At 35.8% G+C, this 27,147-nt stretch overlaps 3 protein-coding genes across 4 annotated transcripts; 1 reads left to right on the forward strand and 2 right to left on the reverse strand.

Moving 5' to 3' along the window:
* Positions 1-2,461: 2,461 nt before the first annotated feature.
* On the reverse strand, positions 2,462-6,039 carry LOC575076 (transmembrane protein 230). Its single transcript, XM_775492.4, has 3 exons — positions 5,679-6,039; positions 3,812-3,967; positions 2,462-2,929 (listed from the first exon to the last, which is right to left on the reverse strand). The coding sequence occupies exons 2-3, from the start codon at positions 3,908-3,910 to the stop codon at positions 2,666-2,668; spliced, it is 363 nt and encodes a 120-aa protein (XP_780585.2). The 5' UTR covers positions 3,911-3,967; positions 5,679-6,039; the 3' UTR covers positions 2,462-2,665.
* A 226-nt stretch (positions 6,040-6,265) lies between these two features.
* LOC574945 (NAD-dependent protein deacylase-like) lies at positions 6,266-12,273 on the forward strand. Its single transcript, XM_030986165.1, has 8 exons — positions 6,266-6,657; positions 7,035-7,142; positions 7,876-7,993; positions 8,585-8,672; positions 8,987-9,040; positions 9,554-9,677; positions 10,783-10,898; positions 11,528-12,273. The coding sequence occupies exons 1-8, from the start codon at positions 6,373-6,375 to the stop codon at positions 11,601-11,603; spliced, it is 969 nt and encodes a 322-aa protein (XP_030842025.1). The 5' UTR covers positions 6,266-6,372; the 3' UTR covers positions 11,604-12,273.
* A 5,375-nt stretch (positions 12,274-17,648) lies between these two features.
* On the reverse strand, positions 17,649-21,330 carry LOC100889069. 2 transcript variants are annotated; one of them, XM_003725594.3, is made up of 4 exons: positions 20,929-21,330; positions 19,743-20,183; positions 19,259-19,303; positions 17,649-17,901 (listed from the first exon to the last, which is right to left on the reverse strand). In XM_003725594.3, the coding sequence occupies exons 1-4, from the start codon at positions 21,067-21,069 to the stop codon at positions 17,872-17,874; spliced, it is 657 nt and encodes a 218-aa protein (XP_003725642.2). In that variant the 5' UTR covers positions 21,070-21,330; the 3' UTR covers positions 17,649-17,871. The 2 variants fall into 2 exon arrangements, with proteins under 2 accessions (XP_003725642.2, XP_011671543.2); XM_011673241.2 differs by lacking the exon at positions 17,649-17,901 and adding an exon at positions 18,238-18,533.
* Positions 21,331-27,147: the final 5,817 nt, after the last annotated feature.

Consider the following 27,147-nt stretch of genomic DNA (forward strand, 5'->3'; position numbering starts at 1 on the left):
GAAGAGCTTAGGACTCTCCTTTTCTTTTCTTCATTGTACACATTTACATGTTTCCCATCATTTTTCACAAACTACATATAATTACATATTCAACTTCAATCCAACCATCTTCAATTGTGCACAATCATGGGTTAGGTTTAGGTCACAAATATTCTAAACCTTATTTTCAAAATGACAAATGATACTCAAAAAAAAAAAGAGAGAGCAAAGTTTGAGAACTAAATCAGCCATTACAAATACACATATACTAACTTTTACAAGTGAATCTCTTTGTTATTTAGAATCTCAAGAACAAGCTGGTATAATATTTATGTCAATAATTGCACAATTTGTTGACAATTGTAAATTAGCTGATCTTTTTCAACGATTCCTCTCATGAGAATCCTTGGCAGTATAGATTTCCTTTTCTATATAAAAGAAAAACCTTTATTCCTAATATACTGTATAATATAAATTCATCTATGAATAAATAATATCAAAATATATTCATATAATGCTTTAATGTAATCTAATCTGGATTTCTGAGAAAATGGTAACAGGAGCTAAGAGGTATCATGGTGGGGGAGGATGGGCCCCCACTTCCATCTCCTGTTGGCAAATTTCCAGTTTTTAGAACCATGACAGCAATTTATTTATTTATTCTGTTGCTTGTCATGGAAAAATAGATCTGTGATAACCAGGCTTTATTCATTTCATTTACAAATGTGGTCTATCACCTCCCCCACCACCATGTAGAAGTGGTCTAGCAATGCCCTTTCGTAGAATAACATTGTGTTGGCAATAATTCTATGTACCGGTATGTGGTTTTCACTAGATTCTCATGACATTGTTTAGAATTAACTTCCCAAACAACAAAATTATGTATGATAAGTTTGCTACATACTAGTGCAGACCAACCCCTACAATTCCTGAGGTCCTTCTCAAAAATACAATGGTCTGTATTCTAATAATCCAGAAAAACCTTGTAATGGGTCTAAAATCATGTTTAAAAAAAGGAAAACTGACTATTTCCTTTATCAAACACGATTTTGAACAATAGCATTAACCCAGGAAGATCATGCATTTTAATTTTTGTAGAATAGAGGCGAAAATAATCGCCATCGAAACTAGGGATACCAAGGTACCTGTAATAACATCATCAAGTACCTCATGTTTCTATGACTTGATACAATAATACTAAGCTTCACACTAGTGAAGAAAAAATATGATAACAAATATCCCAAAATAATTTATGACTTGAAATGAAGAAGAAGATGAAGGTGAACATTACAATATAATTAATGATGTCATTATTGATGATATGAAGGTAATTAGTTAGAAATATGAGGATGAAAATGAAGGTAGAAGAGTCAAAACAATTACAATAATCATATTTTTTTTTTAAATTTTGCCTAAGTATGTTATTGGATTCAGACACTACTGCTCCTCCAGCTTATTATGAAATAAAGGAAATTTGAATACTTACATTAATTCTAATTACAAAATATCAATTTGTGCATTATTTTATATGACAAATGGCAGATTTTGTGCCAATAAGCCTCAATTACAAGTTTGATGAAAGTGAGTCATAGTACTATGCACATGGGTTATTCAAACATGGAATGTTTGAAAATTAGAAAGCGGACTTTCTCCACAATTACGACTAACATAAGATGTAATGCATCATATTCTGATTCGATTTAGAGAATACTTTGTTTTAAGTAGTTTACTCAAAAACAACACAACATACTGTGCATTGACTTGAAAAATAATTGAAGTACAAGGCAAAATATTGGATCAGTTCTAATTCAGAAGTACAGATTTTCCAAAGAATAAGAAATGTCATACATCCATTCCTGCAATACTGTTCATGTTGGCTTATCACAATTTAAAAAATGATCTTGAACAAAATTTCGAATATGAGCCACTTTAAATAGCAAATATGTATTTTTTTTTAAATCCTCTTATTTATTTCATCAGTTTGAATGGAGTTATGATAAATACAGGTAGAGCCATATGGAAGAGCAGTATATTCGTTATTGAAATGGCTACCCTGTAGGAGAAAAAAAAAGGATGGGGAAAATAAATATATAAAAACAATAATTATAGATAATACATGATAAATAACTTGCAATCAATCAGTATTATGACTAGATGATACTGAAAGAAATTGCCTTAACCTTTTTTGGTTTCAAAATACTGTGCCTGTATCAAAGTTTACCCGCCTTGCCTCCAAAATTTCAGAGAGAAAAGGGTGATCATGTGGATAAGAAAATGGCTAGAAAAGTGTGAATGAAAAAGAATCAAAAAGAGGTACTGTTTTGTATGTTTATATGCGGTTCTACATATAAAGGAGAAATATCAAGATGACAGAAAGAAAAACATTGAAAGAAAGCATAGAGGAAAGAGAGAGAGAGAGGGAAAGAGAGAGAGAGAGAGGGGGAAAGAGAGAGAGGGAAAGAGAGAGAGGGGGAAAGAGAGAGAGGGGGAAAGAGAGAGAGAGGGAAAGAGAGAGAGACAGGGGGGAGCAATATGACAGCAATGGTGTAGATAGGCGTACATTGTAGAATTGACAAAGAAACATACAGATATTAATTGTGAAAACAAGGCTAGAGAGAGATATTATGAATGTACATGACAAGAAGCAGAGGCACACATAGTGATTCAACACAATAACTGCTTTTCATCAGTCCTCGTAATCCGGTATATCTTCAAAGGAGTAGCCTTTGTAGCCCTTGTACGCGTAGCAAGCCAGACGCACATGGTAGGCACCGGGTATGAAGAGGAGTATACCCAGGATCATGATGGGCCACAGACGATCGTTGAACTTGCTGGAGATGTGACCGGAAAGCACGAGGGCTCCCACGCACAGGAGGGCGGTGCCAAGGAGGAAGAGAACGGTTGCTACGGCGATGGATCTCCATGGGATCTTAACAGGGCTCTTCTTGAACTGTGCAAAGGAGAGAATTATAGATATGAAAGTGAAACTTGTTTCAAGATTTTAAAATGTCTACATTGCATTACCATTTGATTTTTGTTTCATCTTTATAAGATTCAACATGCAGCATTTTTATCAATTTCTAGCATGAATTATTCAATTCCAATGCAAACTGTGGCCAGTAAAAGGGACAAGGGCTTGCAACATTATGGAAAATAAATATTGTTTTTAAATCAGATGCAGTAAGGGGAAGAAACCTGTATTATACTTGAAGGTACTATGTCCCATTTGCAGGCCAAAAAATGAAAAGGTTAAATTCCAATGGCATCTGAAAGATAATACTAATTTAGAACTCCCTTTAAAAAAGAGGGGCTTGAAAATGTCTTTAAGTTGGAAAATAACGACTATTAGTTGTCAAATCGACTTGGGAGCTATAGAGCCAATAAGTAATAGTCTTGATTCTCAGACCATTGTACCGCATGGTCGTACGTTTTATCGGTTTAATTTTGGCCATTACAAGAAGTGGGTTATTGATGTAGACAAATCCTTTATGTATGTTATTACCAAAGAAGAAAAAAGCCAGTCAGGCACTCAATAGTGTCTGACAGTGAAGTCTAGCAAGTAACCGGGTTTCCTTGCATAATTTGAATATTAGGACACTGCTAACGTTTAAATTTCACAGATAGGACATGACATATTCATAATTCCTGCAAAGTTCTACAGAATTTGAGGTTGGCTGCAAAAGGGACATAGTATCTTTAAGGCACTGATGTCAAATATTCTGGAGTATTTCAGTTATGTTACAACTTTACTACAGCTTTCAAATCTATAATTTTCTTTTTAACTCATGTAACAATGGGTGATGTTAGACCTCAAACTGTGGGTCTCCTGTACCTGCAAAGCAGTATAGCCATCCCCAGTAGGAGTTTTCATCTTTTTGTACTTGATATCCGTTGACTCCGCTCCGTTTGCCATCCTGTGATATGTGGGCATTTCCTATCCTCTGTGCAGGGTCTGTATCGTGCTTGATCAGGAATTTCACTGGTGGATCTGTAAAAATATTTCAAAGAGAAGCAAAATTGATGAGCAAATAAATGCAACACTGCCTGGACGCAATATCTAGGGGGGGGGGAACGTTACCATCAATAAGATCACTGGCAGGAAAATTCTTTGTAAAGGATGATTTGACAGACATTAATAGACAATTTAGGCATATCAAAGAAATAAATAAATGACAATAATGTAAATGATACAGTATTTTGACACAGTTCATTCATTATCAGTATTCAAGGAGAATGAAACCCAACAGACATACAGGGTGTATATAATCTTATCCAAAAATTTCATCCAGTTTAAAAAAATCTTGAAATTACTTGTATTTGATTATTTAGCAAGGAAAACAATATCTCCAAAGCATGTGGTTTCCTTGCACGTAATTCTTCCATGGGAGTTGCCATCTTGATTAAAATAGTGATGTCAGAGTAGTGCAACTTCTGAGAAGCTAACTGACCTGTATTTTGGCTACATTGTAGGACACTCACCTGTGAAATGCAGCTATAACAGTGGTTTTGCGAAAATAGACCATTTCGGTAATGCATTCAGATGAATGTATATTCTTTTATCACATACACATGACCAGGTATTTGATTCAGATGTTTTAAACGGTTGAGCACTTGTTTCAGACCACTGTTATGACTACTGTACTGGTACCTATGTTAAGCAACATTTGATATGCATAAGTTGTTGCTTGGTCAGACAAAGCTCTGCCATTATTCAAAAGAGTGACAAAGACATAGGTCTACCTAGACCTGTTCACAGAAATGACCTGTTCGAGATGCAGGGGTATACCGTGATAAGATTGCTGCCAATTTGCATTGGTGGCTCTGGTTACACACTAGCCAGTCATTATGCAACACCATATCAATCCTATGCAGGTCAATGGTGGATATGTACATCACTATTTTAATTACGATGGTGACTCCCACAGGAGAATGGCTATAAAGAAAACTGAAAACTTTGGAGAGATTGATTGCTAAATAATGAAATATAAGGAATTGCAAGATTTTGTTTTACTGGCTAACAAATTTGAACAAGATTATCAGCTGTTTTGGGGGTTTCAAATTTTATTTTTCTTTCAACTACACCCGGCCCCCCCCCCTCCCCACTCCGTGAACGGAGGGATACCATGCGTGTTACCAAAATGTCCGGTAAAGTGGTAATTTTCACGCACCAAAGTCCGGCTCGTAGTACACAAAAATCTGGCCCGTATTGACTTTACACACCGGACTTAGGGGGTGTTTTCAAAAGGAGGGAACATGCATATGCGTACCCTAAATAACACTGAGTGGGGCGGGCGGGCAACTACAATAGTAGTACAAGTAGATCAGACATCAAGCGTATCATCATGCTTTACATGCTTAATACGATAAGTGTTGCACTACATTTTTCAAACAAATATCCATCATCACCATGCATGATCACCATCATAAATTATATACTGACATAATCTTGACAGACTAGAAATAGAATATAATTTCTTTTCACAGTAATGCCTCATATTAAATGGCAATGCAAGTGTGACATTTAGTCTAGAGATTTATGCTGAATCATTCATTTGCGTCATCACTTGATCACTGGACGTCCTACTCAGTCACAATTACAACTCATACACTAGTATTACTAGTCCATCACGATCATCTACATGTAGACTAAACCTTTTAATCTCGGTTTGTGCTCTGCACCATCATTAAAAGACACTCACTTCGATTAACTTTCACTGCTGCCTGCAGTTAGCTGCATGCACTGCGGAACCGGAAGCTGGATACGGGAGACGTACTGCACTGGTGTAGTTAGTGGTGGTGATGTACAGCCTCTGGTACTAGCTTCTGGAGTACTGCACTGGTGACTGATCTTTGTGGTCTCGGTTTATGTATTACATGGCATCACTGACTGAACACGTTATGACGACAAAGGATAATACTAATATTCAGAATAGATTCTACAAAGTTTCGATGTTTAAGTCTGCATATAAACGACAAGTAGGCCTACTACACAGAATCATTCAGACAGAACAACTAATCAATAGATCATGCGAATGCGTGTCGACAATTGGTACACAACGCGTATACGTACGTACGTACGAGTTGCAATTTTCTGTTCGTTTTGTTTATTTTCTCGCTATGACCCATTAGTCTTCTTACAGCCTCTAAATATAAAGCCATTTATTAAAAAGTTATTATACATCTACTATGGTCTATGGCCTCACAGAATATTCAAAGTAATTTAATATCCTATATCTCTTATTAAAAAGTTAATCGTAATATGTAGAAAACCATCGATTTAGCGTAATAACAAATTTATCATTTCAAAATTATTTGTGATGGCTTCCTGACAAAACTATCCCAAGAGGGGATGTCCCTGATTGCAACCAAGGAACCCAGCCAACAATCAAAAAGATGTTAATGCTCATTTCATCACATGCGGGAAGGACTTTGAATCATATACCTCGTGCCATTTCCGGGGCGTTTAGAGCATTATTGAATCCTGCAGTTTCACAGAGAAATAACTTCAAAATGGCTACAGAGAGTGATCAAAGATGGAACTCGGATGTGGCCGCTCTTCGTGAAGAAATCTCGAAGGCGAAACATATCGTATTCATGACTGGAGCTGGAGCCAGTGCCGAGAGCGGAGTCCCAACTTTCCGAGGAGCGGGAGGTTTCTGGCGAAAATGGCAAGCGCAAGTACGTATTTAATACCGTACGCTCTGTAACTTGAGCTTGAGGTTGCTATATACCATATAGCTAACAGAACTGTGATGCTAAATACATTTTTTTTTCTAGAAAAACTAGCAATTCAACTACGGTATAAGTTGGTCTAGCAGAAATATATGTTGTACAGTCAGCTCTCTGTCTTTGTCTCCCTGACTCAGGCAGACCTCGGTTCGAGACTGAATCACGTCTTTCGGATGGTGACGTTGAAGGTCGGTCCCCTGACATAAATATTTATAGTTGATTGATACACTTCTTGAAGAAAAGAAAGAAAGTACACACACTATCAAATACTGACACAACATTTTCTTATTGATAGTGATATGTTGACATATTTTGATTTATTACAGCAACTGGCTACTCCAGAGGCATTTGAGTCAAACCCTTCACTGGTTTGGGAGTTCTACCATTACAGACGGGAAGTGATGATAACTAAACATCCAAACAAGGGTCACATTGTGAGTAAGACTGTTGCTAGAGGTACCTAACATGCTCAGAATCAAAGACTTTATTTTGATAGCAGTCAGTGGTTATATATGAATGATGATGATGATGATGATGATAATGATAATAATAGTGTAAACTTATAGAGCGCACATCCAGGGATGCTCATGGCGCTAGCTCAGCAACACTTCTCTTTAATACATGTACAAGTAAAGTAAATGTTCATTTGATAATAGAGTTACTCTATCAGAAACTCAAAAACTATTTTGCAACATTGTTGATGATGATGAATTGTTGATGGTATAGATGCTGTTCATGATGACGATAATGCTCACTTTGATGAGGATGAGGCTCGTTGTTATGGTGAGGATGAATTGATGATGATGCTGCTGCTCATGATGATGATCATGATGAATTGTTGATGGTATATAGATGCTGCTCAGGATGAGGATGATGCTCATTTTTATGAGAATGGTGCTCGTTGTTCTGATGATCGAGGATGACAATGCCTGTGATGATAATCAGGAGGATGATGAGGAGACAGAGGTGTTGGATAATAATTATGATCATAATGGTAGTGGTGATGATGATCATAATTTTAAACTACATACTTAATCATTGATCACAATTCTAAAAAAGGAGTACCGGTATATTTAATTAATTGTAATTGAATATCCCTGGAACCAGTGAATGTTTAATAATTTAATAATTGATAATTAATAATAATTCCTTGTACTTTTCTTCCAGGCTATTGCCGATTTTGAGAAGCGACTCAGTAACCAGGAACGCAGAGTTTCAGTCATCACCCAAAATATAGATGAGCTTCATCGGCAAGCAGGTTCAGCTAATGTCATTGAGATGCATGGTGAGGACTTTTTTTCTTTCTCTCTACTTTCTTTCCTTCTATTTTGCAATACATGTTTCCTTGCTCAAAATTAGTTGTCCAAAAACCTCTGCATATAACTTGAATAACAGAACTAAAATTGATTACAATGCATGAATGATATGGATGATCACCCAAATAACTGGAGGGGGGGGGGGCTTGTGACCCCCTCCCCCACACAATTTTTTTTAATTTTTAAGTGCATGAATTAGAAACGATAATTGATAAATTCATGCTTTTATGATGCTTGATAATACAATATAAGATCTGTAATACGAATGTCAACCTCTATATAAAGCAATGCATTTTCCCCCTACTCCAGTTGTTCCCTAGCAAATTGATTGATAGATAACCTTTCATTTTCATTTGTCCCCCCCCCCCTACCGAAAAAAATCCAGGTTCATCAATGACAATGAACTTGAGGTGAATTCTTTGCTATGGTACTATTCAATTTTTCACATTGTTTAGGAATTGCACATTTCAATCAAATAAAGAATTCTGAGTATAATTTGGCAACAGTTGATGATTTTCCTCCAAAGTGTGACATTGCAACATTGTTTGACTTTGTTTCAGGTTCCCTCTTTAAAACTCGTTGTCTGAAATGTCACCATGTTAAAGAGGATAGGAACAGTCCTATTGTGCCTGCATTGGCTGATAGAGGGTAAGTTTATCCATATGTGATATGTTCAGAGAGCATCAGATAAATTACTAAGAAATCTACAAACTTTGTGTAAGAACTTCATTGTTTATCATTGTCTTCAGGGACTCAGTACATCATTCAAGTGATATCAGGACCGTACTGGTATATACAAAACAAGTGAGAATTTTATATCATAAATATGGCCTATGATTTGGTGTATTTTATCGTTCCATTTAAGTTCATGCCATTATTATAAAGGCGAGGCAAGTCACTGATATTTGCAACTTAGCATATCTTTCTGAATCATTTTTTTTCTGTTCATATTTTTTTTACAGAGAGCCTGATGCTGATGCAGATTCATCTCGAATACCTGAAGAACAGTTACCAAGGTAACTAGCTTTCATTTAAGATAGAATCGTTGATACAGTTTAACCTGCTCTAGAGACCACCTGTATAGAAAGACCACAGTTTGTGTTTCTCTTGAATATGGTTCTCATTGAAACTTTACTAAAGGAACATATACATAAAGACTACCTGCATATAAAGACCACTTTCCATGTTTCTCCTGAGCAGTCTTTATATATAGGTATTTCACTGTATTAGGTAATCAACTGCTATTCTCACAGTAAGATATCTTTGTGAATCATTGTGTTGGTTGTTATTCAGTTATTTCATGACATGAAACATTCATGAATCTCAACCGTTCACAATATTTGTAAATATTTCATGCTTGCAAAACTTTCTGGCTTTACTGTCAGAACTCTGTAAATATGACAAGCGGGGAAACTTGTGCAGTAGTCAGAAAGGTGCATTATTGTTATGGATTGGGATTGAACACTGTAAAGTAGGTATAATAAGTAGGTAATATCTTTTTTGTTGTGGTTGTTTCTTTGTTTATATAGATGCTCTCAGCCAGACTGTGATTCTATGGTGCGCCCTCATGTGGTCTGGTTTGGTGAATCACTAGATGGGGTCAACTTGACAGCAATCGATGAGGAACTGGATACTTGTGACATGTTCTTGGTGGTATGTGAACGATTTTGTTAAAGTTAAATGTTACTTATGGTTGTAGCTAAACATTGCTTACGGTAGGGTTCACCGAGTTATTGTATAATAATGGTGATCATGATGATGGTGATGGTGGTGATGGTGATGGGGGTGATGATTGTGATGATGGGGATAATGATGATGATGATGATGATGATGATGATGAGGATGATGATGATGATGATGATGATGATGATGGTGGTGGTGATGATGATGATAATGGGGATGATAATGGTTATGATGATGATGATTATGATGATGATGAGGATGATGATGATGATGATGATGATGATGATGGTGGTGGTGATGATAATGATAATGGGGATGATAATGGTTATGATGATGATGATTATGATGATGATGATGATGATGATGATGGAGATGATGATGATGATGATGGTGATGAGGATGATGATGATGATGATGATGATGACGATGATGGAGATGATGATGATGATGATGGTGATGAGGATGAGGATGATGATGATGATGATGATGATGATGAGGATGAGGATGATGATGATGATGATGATGATGATGATGGTTATGATGAGTATGGTGATGCTGGAGATGGAGATGATGATGATGATGACGATGATGGAGATGATGATGATAATGGGGATGCTAGTGATGATTGTGATGATGATGATGATGATGATTATGGAGATGGAGATGATGATAATGGGGAAGATAGTGATGATAGTGATGATGGTGATGATGATGTTGGTGGTAGTGATGATGATAATGGTGTTGGTGATGATCCATTTAGCCATCCTTCTTCCTCGTATAATTATCTTTGATACTTCCTTTAGCCCCATGCAACTCCGTTCAGGTACGATGCGGTACACTTCCTAAAAAATAAAATAATTAGTGTAAATGACTGCAACAGGCAAATTTGGGAGGATAGGTAAACTTAGATGCAACAATGTCATCTACACATACTCACTGACTTGTGCACTGTAAGGTGAAACGCATTAGGCTATTAATATTTCTTTTTAATTTTGCCACAGACTTTTATTTTATAAGCAGTTTTGTCGCTCGTGTTTGAAAAATTAAGGGGCTCTGGTTATTATTTGCCTTTCAGGTGGGCACATCCTCAGTAGTCTACCCAGCTGCTATGTATGCACCTATGATGGCTGAGAGAAACATCACGGTTGCTGAATTCAATCCCGAGGAGACTCCCGCCACCGACATCTCCACGTAGGTCAAAGGTCATTGGGGTTAGGGCCATGAGAGTACTAGTTCTAAAGTTGAATAGGATCATGGGGTCGGCATTGGAATATTTGAAACAAAGGATTTATTTTTGTATATAACTACATGATCATAGGCCTATGCAGGAGACTATACTAAAGGGCTATAAACGCCTTCCCAGGCAGGTTCTTAGTCCTACTGAAGTTGTCAAGGGCCAGCATAGGATTATGTAAGTGGTCGTGTACCATGTTTTTACACGTTAGTGTCTCACTAGCACATTGTCGTGTATACAAAGTTGTTGGCAAATACATGTATGCTGTATTTGTAGGGCATTTAGTATCTCGCTATACAAAAATAGGAAACCAAGACCTTGATGAAAGTTACTTTCAATTATTAAAAGGAGGAAATAGAAACAAATCATGCAGTGAAAGTAAATTATTGCATGATTTATGGTAATCTAAATAAAGCAGCTTAGATCCTGATTAATGGATTATAGCTTCCGATAAATACTTCTTAAGGGCATGGAGTTGCAATGATGCAATCCAACTTCATCATCTGTGTCTGGGCTATAATCCTGCCTAGAATCAGTGCTATGGACAATTTTTCAAACTGTTACCATTGATATTTTGTTGTTCTAGGTACCATTTCCACGGACCATCAGGTAACTTCCTCCCAGAAATCCTTGCCAGACATCCAAGTGAGCCAGCAGAATGACGGAGCCAAGCAAGAGACTGGTACCAACTCTTATACACTACGCACAAAACATGTTTTGCTGATGTTGAAAGGGTTCCATGTGGATATAGGTCTACTGTATTAAAAATATGAGCTTCAAATATTACATCTATAAAGAGATAATGCAATTTAAATGCATTCTCCGTGAGTAGACTTCTTGTTGAGTGTACTAGTTAATGATTGCGTAAAAACCTGCAGAGAATAGTCGCACTTGGGTTCCGTGTGAGCCCTATACGCAGGGTTTAATGTTATCATTTATTTTCTTCATATTCCTCAACCATTTAGCTATATACCTATAGAATGCCGGGTAGAGACTTTTTTGGTTGATTTTATACATTCTAACTGTACATGTAGGCCTAGTATATTTTAGGTGATTGGTACACTAGGAAAATCCAACCTTGATAGCAAACTACTCTAGATGAAAGCAGAAAAATCTGAGAGGCAGAATGGAGAAAGTTTGAATGTAATTGGACAAAAAATTAGAAAGTATGGATTTTTAAATGTTGTATCACTATACAGTATAGATATGGGCTCTTCAAATTGGCTGAATCAATAATCTCTCTGATGTAGTGGTGGACAACTTTCTCATTTGATAGACTTGTTTTAAGTCTAAGGACATACACCACAAAAGTGCACTTGATACTGGTAGATTCAGGAAATACAAAATTATGGGAATTATTGATTAATTGAACTCTTTCTTTGTAATACATGGACTATTTCTTGGAGATGACTTACATTTTGTTTTTAAGAAAAACAAATCTGAGCAGTCTGTTTTCTCCATTACAACATTTTTCTTGCCCGTCGATGTAGTGCACAACATGATATGGCGAATGGGGCCACAATTATCCACAACAACCATCTTTAATTTTTAGCGGCAGATTTTTATTCAGTTTCAAGGGAGGGGGATACAAAATGTTTCAAGAATTTATGACAAGTAACCAAAAAAAAATATTTAAAAAAAAGTAAAAATTAATAAATAAATGACAATATAATACATTTTTTTCTTCAAAATAGATAATAATGAATAAATAGAATAAAATATGAATAAAAAGTTATCAAATTTTACCAGAAGGCATGTGCTCTCCCCCCCCCCCCCCCCCCCCCATTTGCTTGTGAAGTTTTTTTCTTTCTTTGACATGAAGGGAACATAAGTTTCTAATTCTATCAAATATTGATCAGCTTTATATTCCGATCTCTACTAAAAATGCAACAATCTAGCGAGACAAGTTATGTTTTCAAATCTTAATGCGACATCTTCAAATACAGTACAATGTAACTCACCTAAGGTATAGTGAAGTGTTCTTATTCCAATATTAACTCCAATTGAGGTTCATAAAAATGAATGCTGATAATTCGTTTTTTTAACTGCAGCTTTACAGCACTTTGTATCCAATTATTATAGAAAAATACAATATCTCTGAATAAATAAACAGGTAGTGGTATTTTTATATGGGCATTTTTGTATAAATATTTTACAACTCAGTTCAATGTAATGCATTTATTGATCGTTTCAATTTGAAATAAACTGAATATATTTTAGTTAATTTGTGAATAACTGATACATGTACCGGTATGCACATGAAGATGTCAACTTATCATAGATAATAAGAGCATTGTTAGCATATTTCTGTATAATAAAGATTTTATGTACATGTATTAATAATTATCATGTATTGTCTTCCTAGTTGTATTTTCCTAATCAACAGCAACTCAGTTTATGTCAGTGATAAGATTTTTAACCTAAAAATGACCCCCCCCTTCCAAAAGTATAGTTCATGAAAGCCTTCTTTTACAAATCAATCATATATTCAGAGTTATAATTGTTGGAACCCCCCTCTCTTTCTCTCTCTCTCTCTCTCTCTCTCTCTCTCTCTCACACACACACACACACACACACACACGCTCTCTCTCTCTCACTCCCTCTCTCTTTTCTCTCACACCCTCTTCCCTCTTTTCTCTCTCTCCACTCACTCTCTCTCGCCCTCTCCCCTCTTTTCTCTCTCTCCACTCCCTCTCTCTCCCCCACTCTCCCCTTCCTCTCCCTCTCCTCCTCTATCAAATACATGACAACACTTTCCAATAAAGTAATAAATCGACACAAATATTTACAAAACAATCCTTTTTATTTCAAAATCTGAAAAGAATGCAATATGTATTCTGCATTATTGATTATCAAATCATTATAATTCTACTCGTATTTGCTTAATAAATGCAATCTGGTTATATGATTGTCTACAAAACATCAAATTCCCTGTTTCAGAAATTCACACACAAACTACTTGAAAGTGACCTAACTATGAACAAGGTGAACAACAAATATTATTTACAATCTAGTAAAAACATTAAAACAAAACAAATTGAAGGTAACGTGCAAAAAGATCAACAAATTTGTACAAATCTTTAAAAAACATTCAAATAACTCATTAATCTTTATGCAATTTCCATAATTCCAGTCTAAACAAATATGGTAAAAATGAATTTGCACTTTTCAGATTGCATAGATGAAATGTTACATGTATACGCTGAACAATCCTCTTAAAGCTCTGAGATTATTATACAGACACGATACAGAACGTGTATTTACATTCCTATCCTCTGTGAATTAGTAAAATGCAATAAATTTTCACTAGAGAGAGAGAATGTACAGCCTGCAATTCAAATACAATAATCTTCAGACAATTCTGTTCTTATATTACCTGGCAATATAATCACCATATATGTTAACTTTCAATTCAAATACATATAGCACGATGCTGACATCCCATTCAAATGCATGTTAATTTTGATACACACATTTTAAATTATTGTGATATTGGCTAAGTTGTACATACAACAGTTCCATGAAATGATGCCCAAGTCAATGTTCAGAACACAAGAACACTGATATCTGCCATACCTGGTGGCCACCAAAACAATACCAAATATGATTTAAAGCCATACTGATCTATAAGCACTACTGCAAAAATCCCTTCTAGTGCCATCTCAGGTCAGCTGTAGCAGTATGCCCCTGTAACTTGCTGCTTCCCTAGCTGCGATGTTGGTGCTCACATCGAGTCCTCTACTGTCTGTGAAGTGGGAATTAGGTATTGGGTTACAGCAGTGTTGGCAACTTGACCATGAGATGGCGCTGTGCAATAAAACGGTACACTAGGGCAGAAAGTTCATACGTTTAGTATCGCTTTAATGGAGTACATCATCAGTCAAGTGTGTAAGTGAAGAAGAGCATACATTTTTACTGAAGCTCCCACTTAACTACAGGCACAAAGAGTTACATTATTTTGCTAATCCAGATAGGAATATAAATTTAAATATGACACAATAATCTACTTCAACATACAATGTACCTAATGTGCCTTGAGCATTTGATTGTCAAGCGGATTTGGCGCCTTACAAATCTTATGTATTATTATTAAAAATACAGGAATATTGCGTTTTGTATTCCCTATTTTGTGTCAAGAAGTGGTTGGTGTGCAAACCTCGGCAGGTATATCTAGGCAACCCTATACCTCCCATACCCCTTCAAAGTTTAATATCAAGTCATAAATGCATTTCTTGCATATATAGCTTTTTCAAGTACAAATTGTACAAAAAAATCTGACACTGCATATCCAGTTATCCACTTCTGACTATTGAGGGCAAAAAATACAAATAAATAAGTTCAAGATCTATAAATAATGAGATTCCACCATATGCAGAGGTGTTAAGACTAAAGTACAATCTGTTTCATCGTCTTGTTTGAAATATGCTATTGAATTGAATGTAACATTTCAGTGACAGATTAGGAATATACATGTAATATCCGTACCAGTACAGCATACTGTATTTCATCACTGAGCATCAAGTGAACACTTGGTTAGAATACAAAAGATTTCATTTAAGTCAGAACTCATATCTTCTCCATATTTGTTTGTTAATTTGCTAAAGGTAATATAATTCAGATCTACAGGATCTATTTGGAATGTATATTCAAATCATTGGGCAAGAGAATCTATCCATCAGTCTTTTGGGAACCTTTAAAAAGGTGATCACCCAATGGTAAGATAGATATGTAGATGATGTTTAGATCTGAACATGATGAACAATTGGTAAAACCTAGCTTGGTAAGATGATTAAAAAAATAAAATGATTACCAGCATCAATTACAACAGACACATGTATGTACATACAGTACATGTATGAATTAAAAAAACATATTACATGTAAACATGCACAGTATAACACATAATGGGCTAATACATATTATTGGAAATGCCCTAATTGTACACATGTAGGTCAGCTTTCTTTGGTTTTGGTATTAAAATAGCAAGATAAATACAAATCTTTCAAACTTTCTTCTTATTCTTTAAGAGTGGAACAATAATCAAGACAGGTGCAAAACAAATAACAATTTTGACCTTGTGGCCACCATCCAGAAAGACCTTTTTAAAACTATTTTTCTGCATACTTCTTGAAGAAAGGTTTCCCTTGACAACTCAAAAGCTTGCCAGAGGCTTGCCTGACATAGGAACATTTGATGCATACAAAGCGGATTCCATCTATAGAGATGCCATCATGTAAAGCACGTGAATTCAATTTAGTAATCAGGAATTCCGGAGAGAGATATGCATAAAAGAAATTTATGAAAAAGTGGTTACTTTTTGCAAAGTGTTTCTGATTGTTAATTTTTTCTAAATTATTTTGCCAAGTAAATCTGTGATATTTAAAAAACTGAACTGCAATTTCTAACAGATATCTATAAATGTATGTTCTTATCATATTTTGAATGGCCAAGAATATCATTTTGAAATTCTGCATGTATATATCTATTCCTATATGTGGACGATATTATTTAATAAATGAACCTTGTGGAAGGGGGAAAAATAAAAAATAGAAAATAAAGAATTTAATAAATTAAATACAACACACTCTTGAAGAAAGACGTATATAACCATGTTATATCTTCTGTTGAACTTGAGAGCCATAAAGACATTAACTCACATTAGCCACATACATCTTAAAGGACTGAATGCCTGTCTGACTCTCAGCTTATGATAGTTTCAGTAGCAAATCGCAGTAACTGTTTTTGTAACTGTGAATGTCCCAACTTTTGCAAAGAAAGTTTGAACTGCTTCATATCTTACGTTATGCTACTTTTCAATTTTTGGCACTATTAAGAGCTTATACCCTGCTTTTATACGATGACACAGAGTTTGGTCTGACGACGTAGGCTCTTTGCTATATTTCATCAAAGATATAAGATTAGGATTAAAGGCATTGTTTAACAATGTTTCCAGTATTACAAATCTGAGATGCATGGCCGTGTTATCAGTGTCTGTGATATGGTGTAATATTGAAGCCCTAAAAAAGATTGAGCTTCAAAATGATCATGAAGTGCTTTAAAAAATTAAAATCTTAGAGTGACCAGTTTTACCATACTCATTTTCCCCATTAGACTGTAGTGTTATATAAAAACGTTGGGAAAACAGTTTTAAAATTTCGAATTCCAATCATAAATATATTGATAATCAAACATGCGATTGTCTTGTAAAAGTCATTGGATTAATTATTGACCTAAAGCTTTATAATTATGATTGCAGCATGAGCTAAATCCATGGTTTTGAATCAGAGGTAAAGTTACCTAATACCTTTAAGGTTGCAATTCAGTCTTCAAACTTATACCTCCATCTAAATTCCCTTGTTAAACTGGACTGGAGGTCATGCTAAAACCCACCACTGGGTTTAAATGAGTAACACACAGACCATAGTGTCCGAAAGCACTTTCTTGAAGAGATAAAATGCATAGATCTGCCTTGATAGCTGTCAAATAGCACACTATGTATTACCATGCAGGCCAGGCCAGGCCATACAGCATGGATCAAAGAGTCTGTTCAGAGCCAGGAGAGCATTAACTCTGTGTTTAATTTTATGACTTAAAGCCCCACTGCACTAGTTTAGCCAGGAGGGATTAGACCTCCCTGCATGGTCACTGACAAGTGGTTATCGCATCAAATCAGGTCTCAATTAACAAAAGATAAAGGGGATCATGGGGGACCAATGGTCACAGATTAGGCATTGTTTGCTAGATAGAGGGCGCAAGTAGCTATAAGAAGAGCAGTGGGGCTTTAATGCCCTTCTGGCTCCAAACAGATCACTTCTTTAATACTACCGGTAACAATAACACAGCTTTTCTTGACTGTTCCTGACATAAGGCATTGAAACCCTGTGGTAAGTGAGGCTCTGCAGTCCGTTGCTGTGTAAAATGCCATCATCATCATAGCTGCATAATGTGTGTTATGTGGCCCTGGAAATGAGAGAAGAAAAAACACAATACCTCAAAATTCATTTCGATGTGAAACTGAAACACGTAATTCATTGTTATAATAAATTTCCTACTAAAATAAATCTCAAGAATTAATCTTGTGAAGAAGCACAAACAGAAAATATCAATTAATCAAGACACATGTGACGAGATGAAAACAAAAAGATGTAGAATAAAGAAAATGAAAAACACTTGGAAGATAAAACAGGGAGATAAACAATACATGGAAGGTAGAGAAGAGAGAGAGAGAGAGAGAGAGAGAGAGAGAGAGAAAGAGAGAGAGAGGAGAGTGTGAGAGAGAGAGAGAGACTGTTACTACAATATATATGAAAATGAATAACATGTATTACTCACAACATAAAAACTGTCAAAACATTTCCAACAAATATTTCAGTTTAAAAGTGATTAACACAAACATAACAGGCGACACCACTCTCCAACTAATGTCAGAAAAATACCCAACAGAACAATCTCTCTGAATACATGTATTAACAAAGAATGGAATGGATAGGTTAATAAACATTTAAAAAAGAGGTTTAAACATGAAGGTAACTAAATTGAACCTATGAAGTATGCTTTTACCTAGTCAGCACTAAATCACCATCTAATCAGATCTAAAAATGCACAAAACAAAACAGGGCCAGTTGAATAACATTTTTTTACAATGGAGAACAAAACAATATCTTCATGAAAATATATCTCATCGATATTTGACCATTTACAGTGTACTCTATGGTTTAAAAAAAAACTGTTCTTCTCTCAAAGGAGATAAAGGATTATATCGGGTTTGAAATTCATTCCTCTAATAGATGGCTCTTGAGATATTGACATATATATATATATATATATATATATATATAAATATATATACATGTATATATATATATATATAGAGAGAGAGAGAGAGAGAGAGAGAGAGAGAGAGAGAGCAAGAAGCAGGAGGGAGAGACAACTTGAAAACACACCAAAAGACTCCAATTGCGAATAATTCATCTCTGCGGAACCATTATCATTAATTTTTTTTTAAATCAACTGACAGTCTGACACCCATCCCATCCAAATAACCTTTCAAAAGCTTACATTAGAATAATTAGAATAATTAAATGAATCATGATACAGGGCTAGACACTGGCAAGGGCCCCATTCAACATGGGCCCCAAAATGACTTGAGGAACCTCAATGTACAGAGAAAGAGTGTGGACTTCCTGCTTAATCCTTTTTTTCTTCTGAATTCTTAATAATAATTATAACATACCATTATATCGTTTAACACATTACATAAGCAAATTGTCCCTACGCGCTAGTATCAGGTTACTTTTTGTTACTTTCAGATACTTACCGGTTCCCCTGCACTGCATCTGACACATACTCTTCTCTCCTTGGGCTGTAAAGAGAACAAACACAAATGAAATAGGTTACTATGCTTTCAGAGATACAGTTGAAAATTTAATTATTCTGTAAATTTCATCTTTTTTGTGGTTTTCATAACTCAACAATGAAAGGTATATTGGTTGAATTAAGGCCTTTGTTAAATACTTTTAGATGTAATAACTCCAATACCTTGTACTCCCCCCCCCCCCCCCCCCCCTTTCCCCTCCCCCCAATCATAGGAAACCTTGGAACTTTAATATTCTTATATGTTAGTTTTATACTGTTTTACCTTTGCTTGTGAGCTTTGATGATATTCATTATTTTTATGTCTGTGCATTACATTTTTATTTTGTTCAGGACCGTGATGTAAAACAGATTTTGTATCTACAATGTATATCTGATTCTTGTTATCCTGATTAAATATATTTCAATAAAAAATATAAAAAACTCACTTCAATGCATGAAGAGGGTCCATCGATAGCGTACTCTGCCTGCACAGTAAGCCCTGTATCCATAGAATCCTCCTCAACATCGCCTCCTGCATGCTCGTAATTTGCTATGTAACCATAGTAACCATTGGATATCACTGGTGTAGCACTAGCAGGCTCACCACCTCCGTTCAAATCAACCTGCTGCCCTCCTTGCTGATGGTGGAAATTGTTGTCGTGATGATTGTGTTCGGAACCATTAGCATGTCCATTTGATGTGATTGCACCGTGCAGTTGTTCCATGGAAAAATCCATATGGGCGTCAGGAAGAGCTGTCTGCATATCGGTATACATGTATGAAAGACATGGCTGATCCTGATGCTTTTGATGGTGATACCCATTAGAGACAATGTCTGGTACCCTGTTCCATTCCGCAAATGGTGTAGGTTCCAAGCATCGTCGTTTCTAAATGGAAGGATGGAAAAATAATAAATATCTCTGATGTACTAAATTCTAAAACATGCCAAAAATCAACAAAATTTCATCAATTGTTCAAATAATGATATGATTTAAAATTTGTTGTTTTTTACCTGTTTCGTGTCAATTATCTTATCTCTTTTAATTAGAGTATTTTTCCTAAAAACGAAGACATTAAAATATACACTTTCTCACAGGTTTCATGCACAGGAAACACTGTGCACGAGCTATGAACTCGTAATGACATGCACAGTTTGAGTTTTTCCTTTATAATCATTTTGCCTTCGGCGTAGACTAGAAGGGATGAGATTTAGATGACGTCATATGCAACCCGGCTGCAAGATTTTCTTCATGGATGTCGATCTTGACCCATAATTTCCTAAAAAGGGACCATTAAATGGATTCAAGTAGTCAAGTTGGTAAGTGGAACCGAAGGAGTTAAGCATGTAGCTAATTTTGGACTATAAATGCATCAGATACACATCCGGTAAAATTAAAAAAATCAGGGATTAAGTTTGGCCAAGTTTTGTGTAACGTTTCTTTACACAAACGCGTGAACACTAAAGCGTATAGGGCTGTTCTGTCTCTAAAGAGAGAGCCGACCTTACCCAAATCAGAGGCTAACGAACGAAAGAGACAGAGAAATTTGGTCTAACAAGTTACACAAATGAACAAGTCCTCATTGCAATTTCGATTTTCGTTTTCAACTTTATGATAATAATTACGGACTTACAGCTTCAGCAATGAAGACGGGAACATCTTTTCCATTACTGTTGAAATCACTTGAATTGCCGTTGTGGTAGCCAAGATCGGCGAATTCCTGGCAGTCTCCACGCCGCTTTCCCCGGTGAAGTTGGGGGTTATGCATGGCCATGGCCCGAGAGAGAATCCAGCCAGGTGCTCGATTTAAAAGCGATCCGGATCCCGGTAGAAATTAATTGATGAGCTGCAGACAACAACAAAGCTCTCAAAACACGACGATAGTGTCAATCAAACAAATAACAGGTTACCCAAATCATGACAAATTTCAAACACGATATCAAGGTAGGTATGAGTAATTAATTTGATGATAATGAATCTACCATGCCAGGATCAGGAAGCATTCGATTTGAATTTCTAACAAAGTAAGCGGCATGTTGATAAACAAATAAATGAAGATAACGAACATAAAGCGAAAATCAATCATTGCCAATCTAGAGAGTATTCAAAATCAGTGAAAAAACAGTGAAATAATCACATTAGTGATTAGATTATTTTTCTTTCTCATGTATGTAAGTCGCTCAATACCGAAGTTTTAAAAAATAGGTCTATTTATAGTTTCATATTGTAAATCAAAAATCTTTATAACAGTCATGTTCGCATCAAGAACTCACAAATTGCTAAATTTACCGTTGCAACAGTTATAATTACATTTTTGTGCATTCCCACAAGCATTCCAAGCGAATATCTGGTTTTACTTTATATTTTAGATCCATAATTTTAATATATTTATACAAAAAAAGCTGAAAACTACATTTTTCAAATCAATTACTATGAATATACCAAAGTTAATACAGAGTTTTGGTATGGGGTCATGAATTTGGTTCAAATGAATATATTGGAAGCATATGCGGTACAACATTCATTGATCGTTGTCGCGGTTGAAATCTAGTCTAAAGTTATGAAATTGTAAATAATAAACTCTTTATGTTGTATAGCTCCCTCTCAAGGTCAAGATATTAATTTAGCTATAAAACAATGTTTCTTGACTAAAATTAACGGATTAGCTATTCCCGTTTGGAAATTATATATCACAACTACATATTCTAAAATTTTCATGGTCGCAGCTACCACTGTACGGCCGTAGGCGCTATTTGAAATTTATCAAAATTTACCGGGAGCACCGGTAAATTTTAATATTCAATTTTTCTCGAAAGCAGAAGTGTTTTTAGGACCTAAATTTTCTAGTGCTTATAATGCATCCATAGGGGCATCCAAATATATTAAAATTGTAATCATGTAATACATCTAGCATTGAAGTCACTACCTTAGCACCACTTCTCATCTGAACAATGTTACCAAATCCCTTTAAGGCAAAAAAATGAGAAACTTCAGCCATAAGAGGGAGGGGAAAAAAGGGGGGAAAAGATTTTTGAACGACGAACCCATGTTTTGGCACCCGTATATACAACATCTAGGCCTAATTGGAATTTTAGAAGCCTGGAATGAAACTTCTGATATTATTTTTTAAATTCCCCTATAGGGCTTGCCCTCATGCACTGTACAGAAAAGTTTATACTATTTAGTTCGATTATTCACATAATATTTTAGACAATTTATTTCCATGAATATCTGTGCATCCCCTATAAACCAAGGAGTTATGATTTAAATCCGAGTCCTTGCCCTCATAATGTGTTTCCCCAGTCTTATGGCTCAATATTATATCGCCACATGCACGATGATAATGTCTTTGAAAGCACCCCCCCCCCCCCCCCCCTCCCTACCTCCTCCCCAAGCATTTTGAAATTTAGGGTTCATTGTATCAACCATGACCATAATGCACTTGATGCTGGTTGTGTATAAATAGATGGAAGGGAATCTGGGTCATTCACCACAATAATTAACCGACAAGCATACTACACCAAAATATCATCAATCATTGTCCCAAGACTACTCGTCAAATTGACAACAAATTGTACAGACTTCCTTTGGAAATAGGCGGTTTCTTCAGAATTTTGGCGTTGTCAATTTAATGATTACACACAATTTTAACGGTCGATTGAAATTTCTTCCTACTTATTTAATAACACAAAACTGAATCTGTAGATCATCATTCTTATTCAAAATTATTTTCTTCTATTTCTCCTCTTCATTTGCTTTATTTCTTTCTGTCTATTTTCGTGTCGTTAGACCTGTAGCCTTATAATATATTGTGCCTGTATATTTTTTCATCTTCCCTCAGCATGTGCTCAGACTCTAGAAAAGAGCTATTAGGCCTATTATTTGGGAATTTTGGGAACTGTCTGTAAAATAAATTTGTATCTATTAAGTAAAATTAATCATTTCGATGACAAAAAATTACTTAAAGTTGCATTTGTCTTCATGTTAGGCAGTAATTTCCGTTATACAGTAACAATAACTTTTTTAAACCAAAGGAGTAAAGGGACTGTACATTGTATAGTGACAAGAATGAAACTGAGAGGGCGTTCAAAACGCTGTTCAAAATGTTTATTTCTTGGTTTCTAGCAAACGATCACAATTTATTGAACCATTTTCATTTCAGCTACAGTCTAAGAAATCTCAAAAATTTGATACGGCCGCAGATCGTTATTGTTTGTTACAACCATCATAAGATTTTTTTCTGTCACTTGCAAAAGAATACCATTTCCATTTCATCCTACAAGTCTATGTTTTAGTATCGGTGGGCCTTCTGTTTTCCCCATAATGTTCAATAGACAGAAATTGTCGGTCTCTTGGGCTTTTGGTCCCGCTTCATGCCCAGTTTAAGATCATGGTCGACCTTTAAAATAAAGTTCTAACTAATTCAGAACAAAAACAAAAATAACTGGAAAAAAAGATAGAGGTGTCTCGTTGTCGAGTGGATGAAATGGGTACCTGCATGGCAGGAATTAATTCCTTGAAAATAATTATGCTAGAGCGCCGTAATGGCAGCCGTGTTAAAGCGAGGGTAATGATTTTTTGAGCGCCATGAAGTGTCAAGTCTGACAGACATGAGCGCTTTACAAGAACCCTACCGGGTATATTATTATTAAAAGGGAAGGGAATTAGAATTCGAACGAAGGATTAGGCAAAAACAATAGGCCCTACCTTAATGGCGCATCTTTTCCAAACAGTTGCAGACTAATCTTAGTCGCAATAATATGGAACTGATAATTGAAGTACCGAGGCGTTGAGGTAAAGGGTTTGCATTGTATTTTCAGACGACGAACTTTGTTTGGAATAGTTCGAGATGGGCTCTTCAAACATTTGAAGCACTCCCTTCTTGAGTTTATCACTCAAGTATCTCGAAGTATCTTCCCCCGTATGGCACTTTTAGCCCCTTTGAAGCTGGTATTCACGAGATGACAAGCACCCCCCCCCCCTCTTTTCCTTTTTTCCCTTTCTTTTCCTCTTTATGAGATCACTTGGAAGAAAGATGGATTGAATGATTGTCAGGTTCAAGTCTTGGCTCCTAAGAGTGATGTCTTCTTGAGATACGTCCATCCATCAATTTATAATCAAGAGCTGACCTCCTGAGGAGACTGTTTAGAACGCATGACTTTTTCATTTTACTGTTTATTGTCAGCTCCACAGATACAGAGAAGCCTGCAAAGGTCTTTGTTTACTTCATTATTTCAATTGTTTCAGTCATATTTTCACCTGCCTATACTGGCATTGCTATTTTTGTATACAAACAAACAAATGCAGTGAAGCAAACTGTTGCCAACAGTAAACATTTTTCTTTTCTTTTCATTTTCTCTTCTTTTCTTTTCTTTTTTTGTTCCTTTTTGTTTATATTGTTTCTTTCTTTGGGTTTCCTTATTTTTCCCCCTTTTCTTACCTTTTGAGGGTAGCCCCCACCTGTTTTTTTTTTTCTTTTCGGTTTCTCTTCTTTTCTTTTCTTTGTTGTTCCTTTATGGTTTCCTTTCTTCTTTTCCATTTTTTTTAAATATTTGTTATTCTTTATTTTTTTCTTTCCCTTCATTTTTTTTCTTTTCTTTTCTCTTCCTTTCATTTCTTTATTCTCTCGTTCTATCGCGTTTCTTTTTTTGAGGGGTAGCCCCTTTCAATTTTCTCCCGGCAGGCCAGGGGCATATTATTCTCCTATGTGACTTTGCATCAGGCCTCACTATTAAAATAAATCATCCCGACCAAAGTCACGGTTTTACAAAACAGTTGCAATTCTATGATATGAATTTCATCAACAATATTTTTTTAATTACATGCGCACACTCTCGTTCGAATGAAACGAATTCTCTAAGTTAACTTCATTATAGTTCTCCTTCAGATTCCTGAATAGCAACATAATTACAGGAGATCGATGGATTATGGAAGACACCATACAACTGAAGGATTTCGACTTCTATTCATCGCTCTAGGTACATGTACTCTAAATCTGTCAAACAACATTGTGTCACATAGGTGATTTGATGATGATGTATTCACCGTTATGTTCGACCTGTCGATCTTTGTTAATCCGTGGATTTTAAGCCGGGAAGATCTGAGATCAATAACGCATCTTCATTTGCCTGGAGGATGTTGGCCTAGTCTACACTAGGCCAACATCCTTCATTATCCCATCTAAAGTAAGTTAATGATTATAAGAATAACAAATCATGTAATATTCGATACCAAAATCAACACTATGTTCACTTCATCATAGATGTGTTTTATGAGTTGCCTAGACATCATTTTAAGAGTGACGAATCAATCACGCTTATATAGCTAGACAAATATATTGACTTATCGCGTCAACTACAATGTATAACAGATCGTAAAGACTTTCGAGAAATCAACTCAAGGATACTGTATTTAAATACCCTACATCCCATACCCTACATCCCATAGAAACCATGTTCAGATTGTGTCATTGAAATGTTCGTGTATTTCAATAGATGATGGCCAGGGCTTTTGGAATTGCCTTAGATTGATTATTCAAAAGATTTTTCGATCATGTCATGTAGGACTATATAGTACGGCCTAACTATATAATTAAGTGAGGGTAAACAGCAAAGCAGTGAGAAATGAGTAAATGTTCCACATGCGATTCAGGAATAGAGTCATGCATCTATACACATAGTTTGGCCAACCTGGTCCGAGTTGGACCCAATATGGCGACTCCTGCTTTATGGGCAAGCAAAAAACAAAAGAACATACGCCATGTTGTTGTGACCCAGTGAAACCGAGTTGGCCAAACTCTGTGTTTAGATAGCTCTGGTCAGGAGGAGCTTGTGCGCCCTCTCTCGTTCAACTTTCTCGTTTGATTGACAGGTCCGCAGTGTGACTCTGAGCCAATCCCATTGAAGATGTTCAATAGGCAGTACTTAGAGGCAATCTAGACACAAGAGCCTACTCGTAATCTTCACTTACCAAGACAATGGTGAAGTTGTGAGAAACCTCGACTTATCTCAAACAAAACCCCTTCGTTAAGAGGAGGTATTACTGGTAAGACTCCCCGCAGTGAGGTCCAGACCACCTATTCTGTTGGGGGTTTGTTTGTGGGACCACAGCAAGGAAAGTATTATGTGAAATGTAATAATAATCAGGAAACATTCATCGGACAATGACATGTATGTCACTGCAACCATGACGAAAGAATGCAAAACATAACCCCTAAATCTCGAATCGAGTTATCATCGTCAAAATCATTTTTTTTCTTCTTCGTATGTCGGAATTAAATTTCAATGCAGTTTAATGTATTTCTATCCAATAAAGTATTACAACAATTATAATCTACCGAAAAGTTATTACGCTGAAAATTGCCAAGAAGTTGGTCTCGAACTACGTCACTGTTTGCATGTTTCTTTTAACCATTGTGAAAATAAAAAGTTATTATTGAATAATATACTGCGTGGGCGGATAACTCGAGCGGAGATCAAAATACTGCGTTAAAAGAAGGTGATATAGTTAGAAAAGAAGAAATGTAGAAGTTTGGGTTAAGGACGAGTCAAACGCGAAAAACAAACGTTGAAACCGATTACAAACATTTCAAATTAATACTGTGGCAATTTACAATGTTTAATGTTAATCACAATAATTGTTGGATAGCAGCTATTAAGAAATATAATCACAATGCGCCCATTGACATTAATCATAATCTACAAATTAATGGTTAATACCGAAAATAATTAGGTCTTTTCTTCTCGCACTCCTCACCTCATCAGCTCCTATTGAGGTTGTCAATCAAATTACACGTGTGATTCTTTAGCGTTAAAAGCATGGTGCTTAATAGATGAAAGAGGATGATATAGGA

Source organism: Strongylocentrotus purpuratus, unplaced genomic scaffold (assembly GCF_000002235.5).
Source record: "Strongylocentrotus purpuratus isolate Spur 01 unplaced genomic scaffold, Spur_5.0 spur5_scaffold_15, whole genome shotgun sequence".
NCBI classification, from domain to species: Eukaryota; Metazoa; Echinodermata; class Echinoidea; order Camarodonta; family Strongylocentrotidae; genus Strongylocentrotus; species Strongylocentrotus purpuratus.

Bases quoted from the DNA above. Each gene is read 5' to 3' on its own strand.
- LOC574945 (XM_030986165.1), top strand. From the start codon at position 6,373: ATGTTAATGCTCATTTCATCACATGCGGGAAGGACTTTGAATCATATA. The intron at 9,678-10,782 runs GTATGTGAACGA...TTTGCCTTTCAG, and splicing joins CTTGTGACATGTTCTTGGTG to GTGGGCACATCCTCAGTAGT. The intron at 10,899-11,527 runs GTAGGTCAAAGG...TTGTTGTTCTAG, and splicing joins CCCGCCACCGACATCTCCAC to GTACCATTTCCACGGACCAT.
- LOC100889069 (XM_003725594.3), bottom strand. From the start codon at position 21,069: ATGGCCATGCATAACCCCCAACTTCACCGGGGAAAGCGGCGTGGAGAC. The intron at 20,184-20,928 runs GTAAGTCCGTAA...CCTTCCATTTAG, and splicing joins CCGTCTTCATTGCTGAAGCT to AAACGACGATGCTTGGAACC. The intron at 19,304-19,742 runs GTGAGTTTTTTA...TTCTCTTTACAG, and splicing joins GACCCTCTTCATGCATTGAA to CCCAAGGAGAGAAGAGTATG.
- LOC575076 (XM_775492.4), bottom strand. From the start codon at position 3,910: ATGCCCACATATCACAGGATGGCAAACGGAGCGGAGTCAACGGATATC. The intron at 2,930-3,811 runs GTACAGGAGACC...TCCTTTGCACAG, and splicing joins ATGGCTATACTGCTTTGCAG to TTCAAGAAGAGCCCTGTTAA.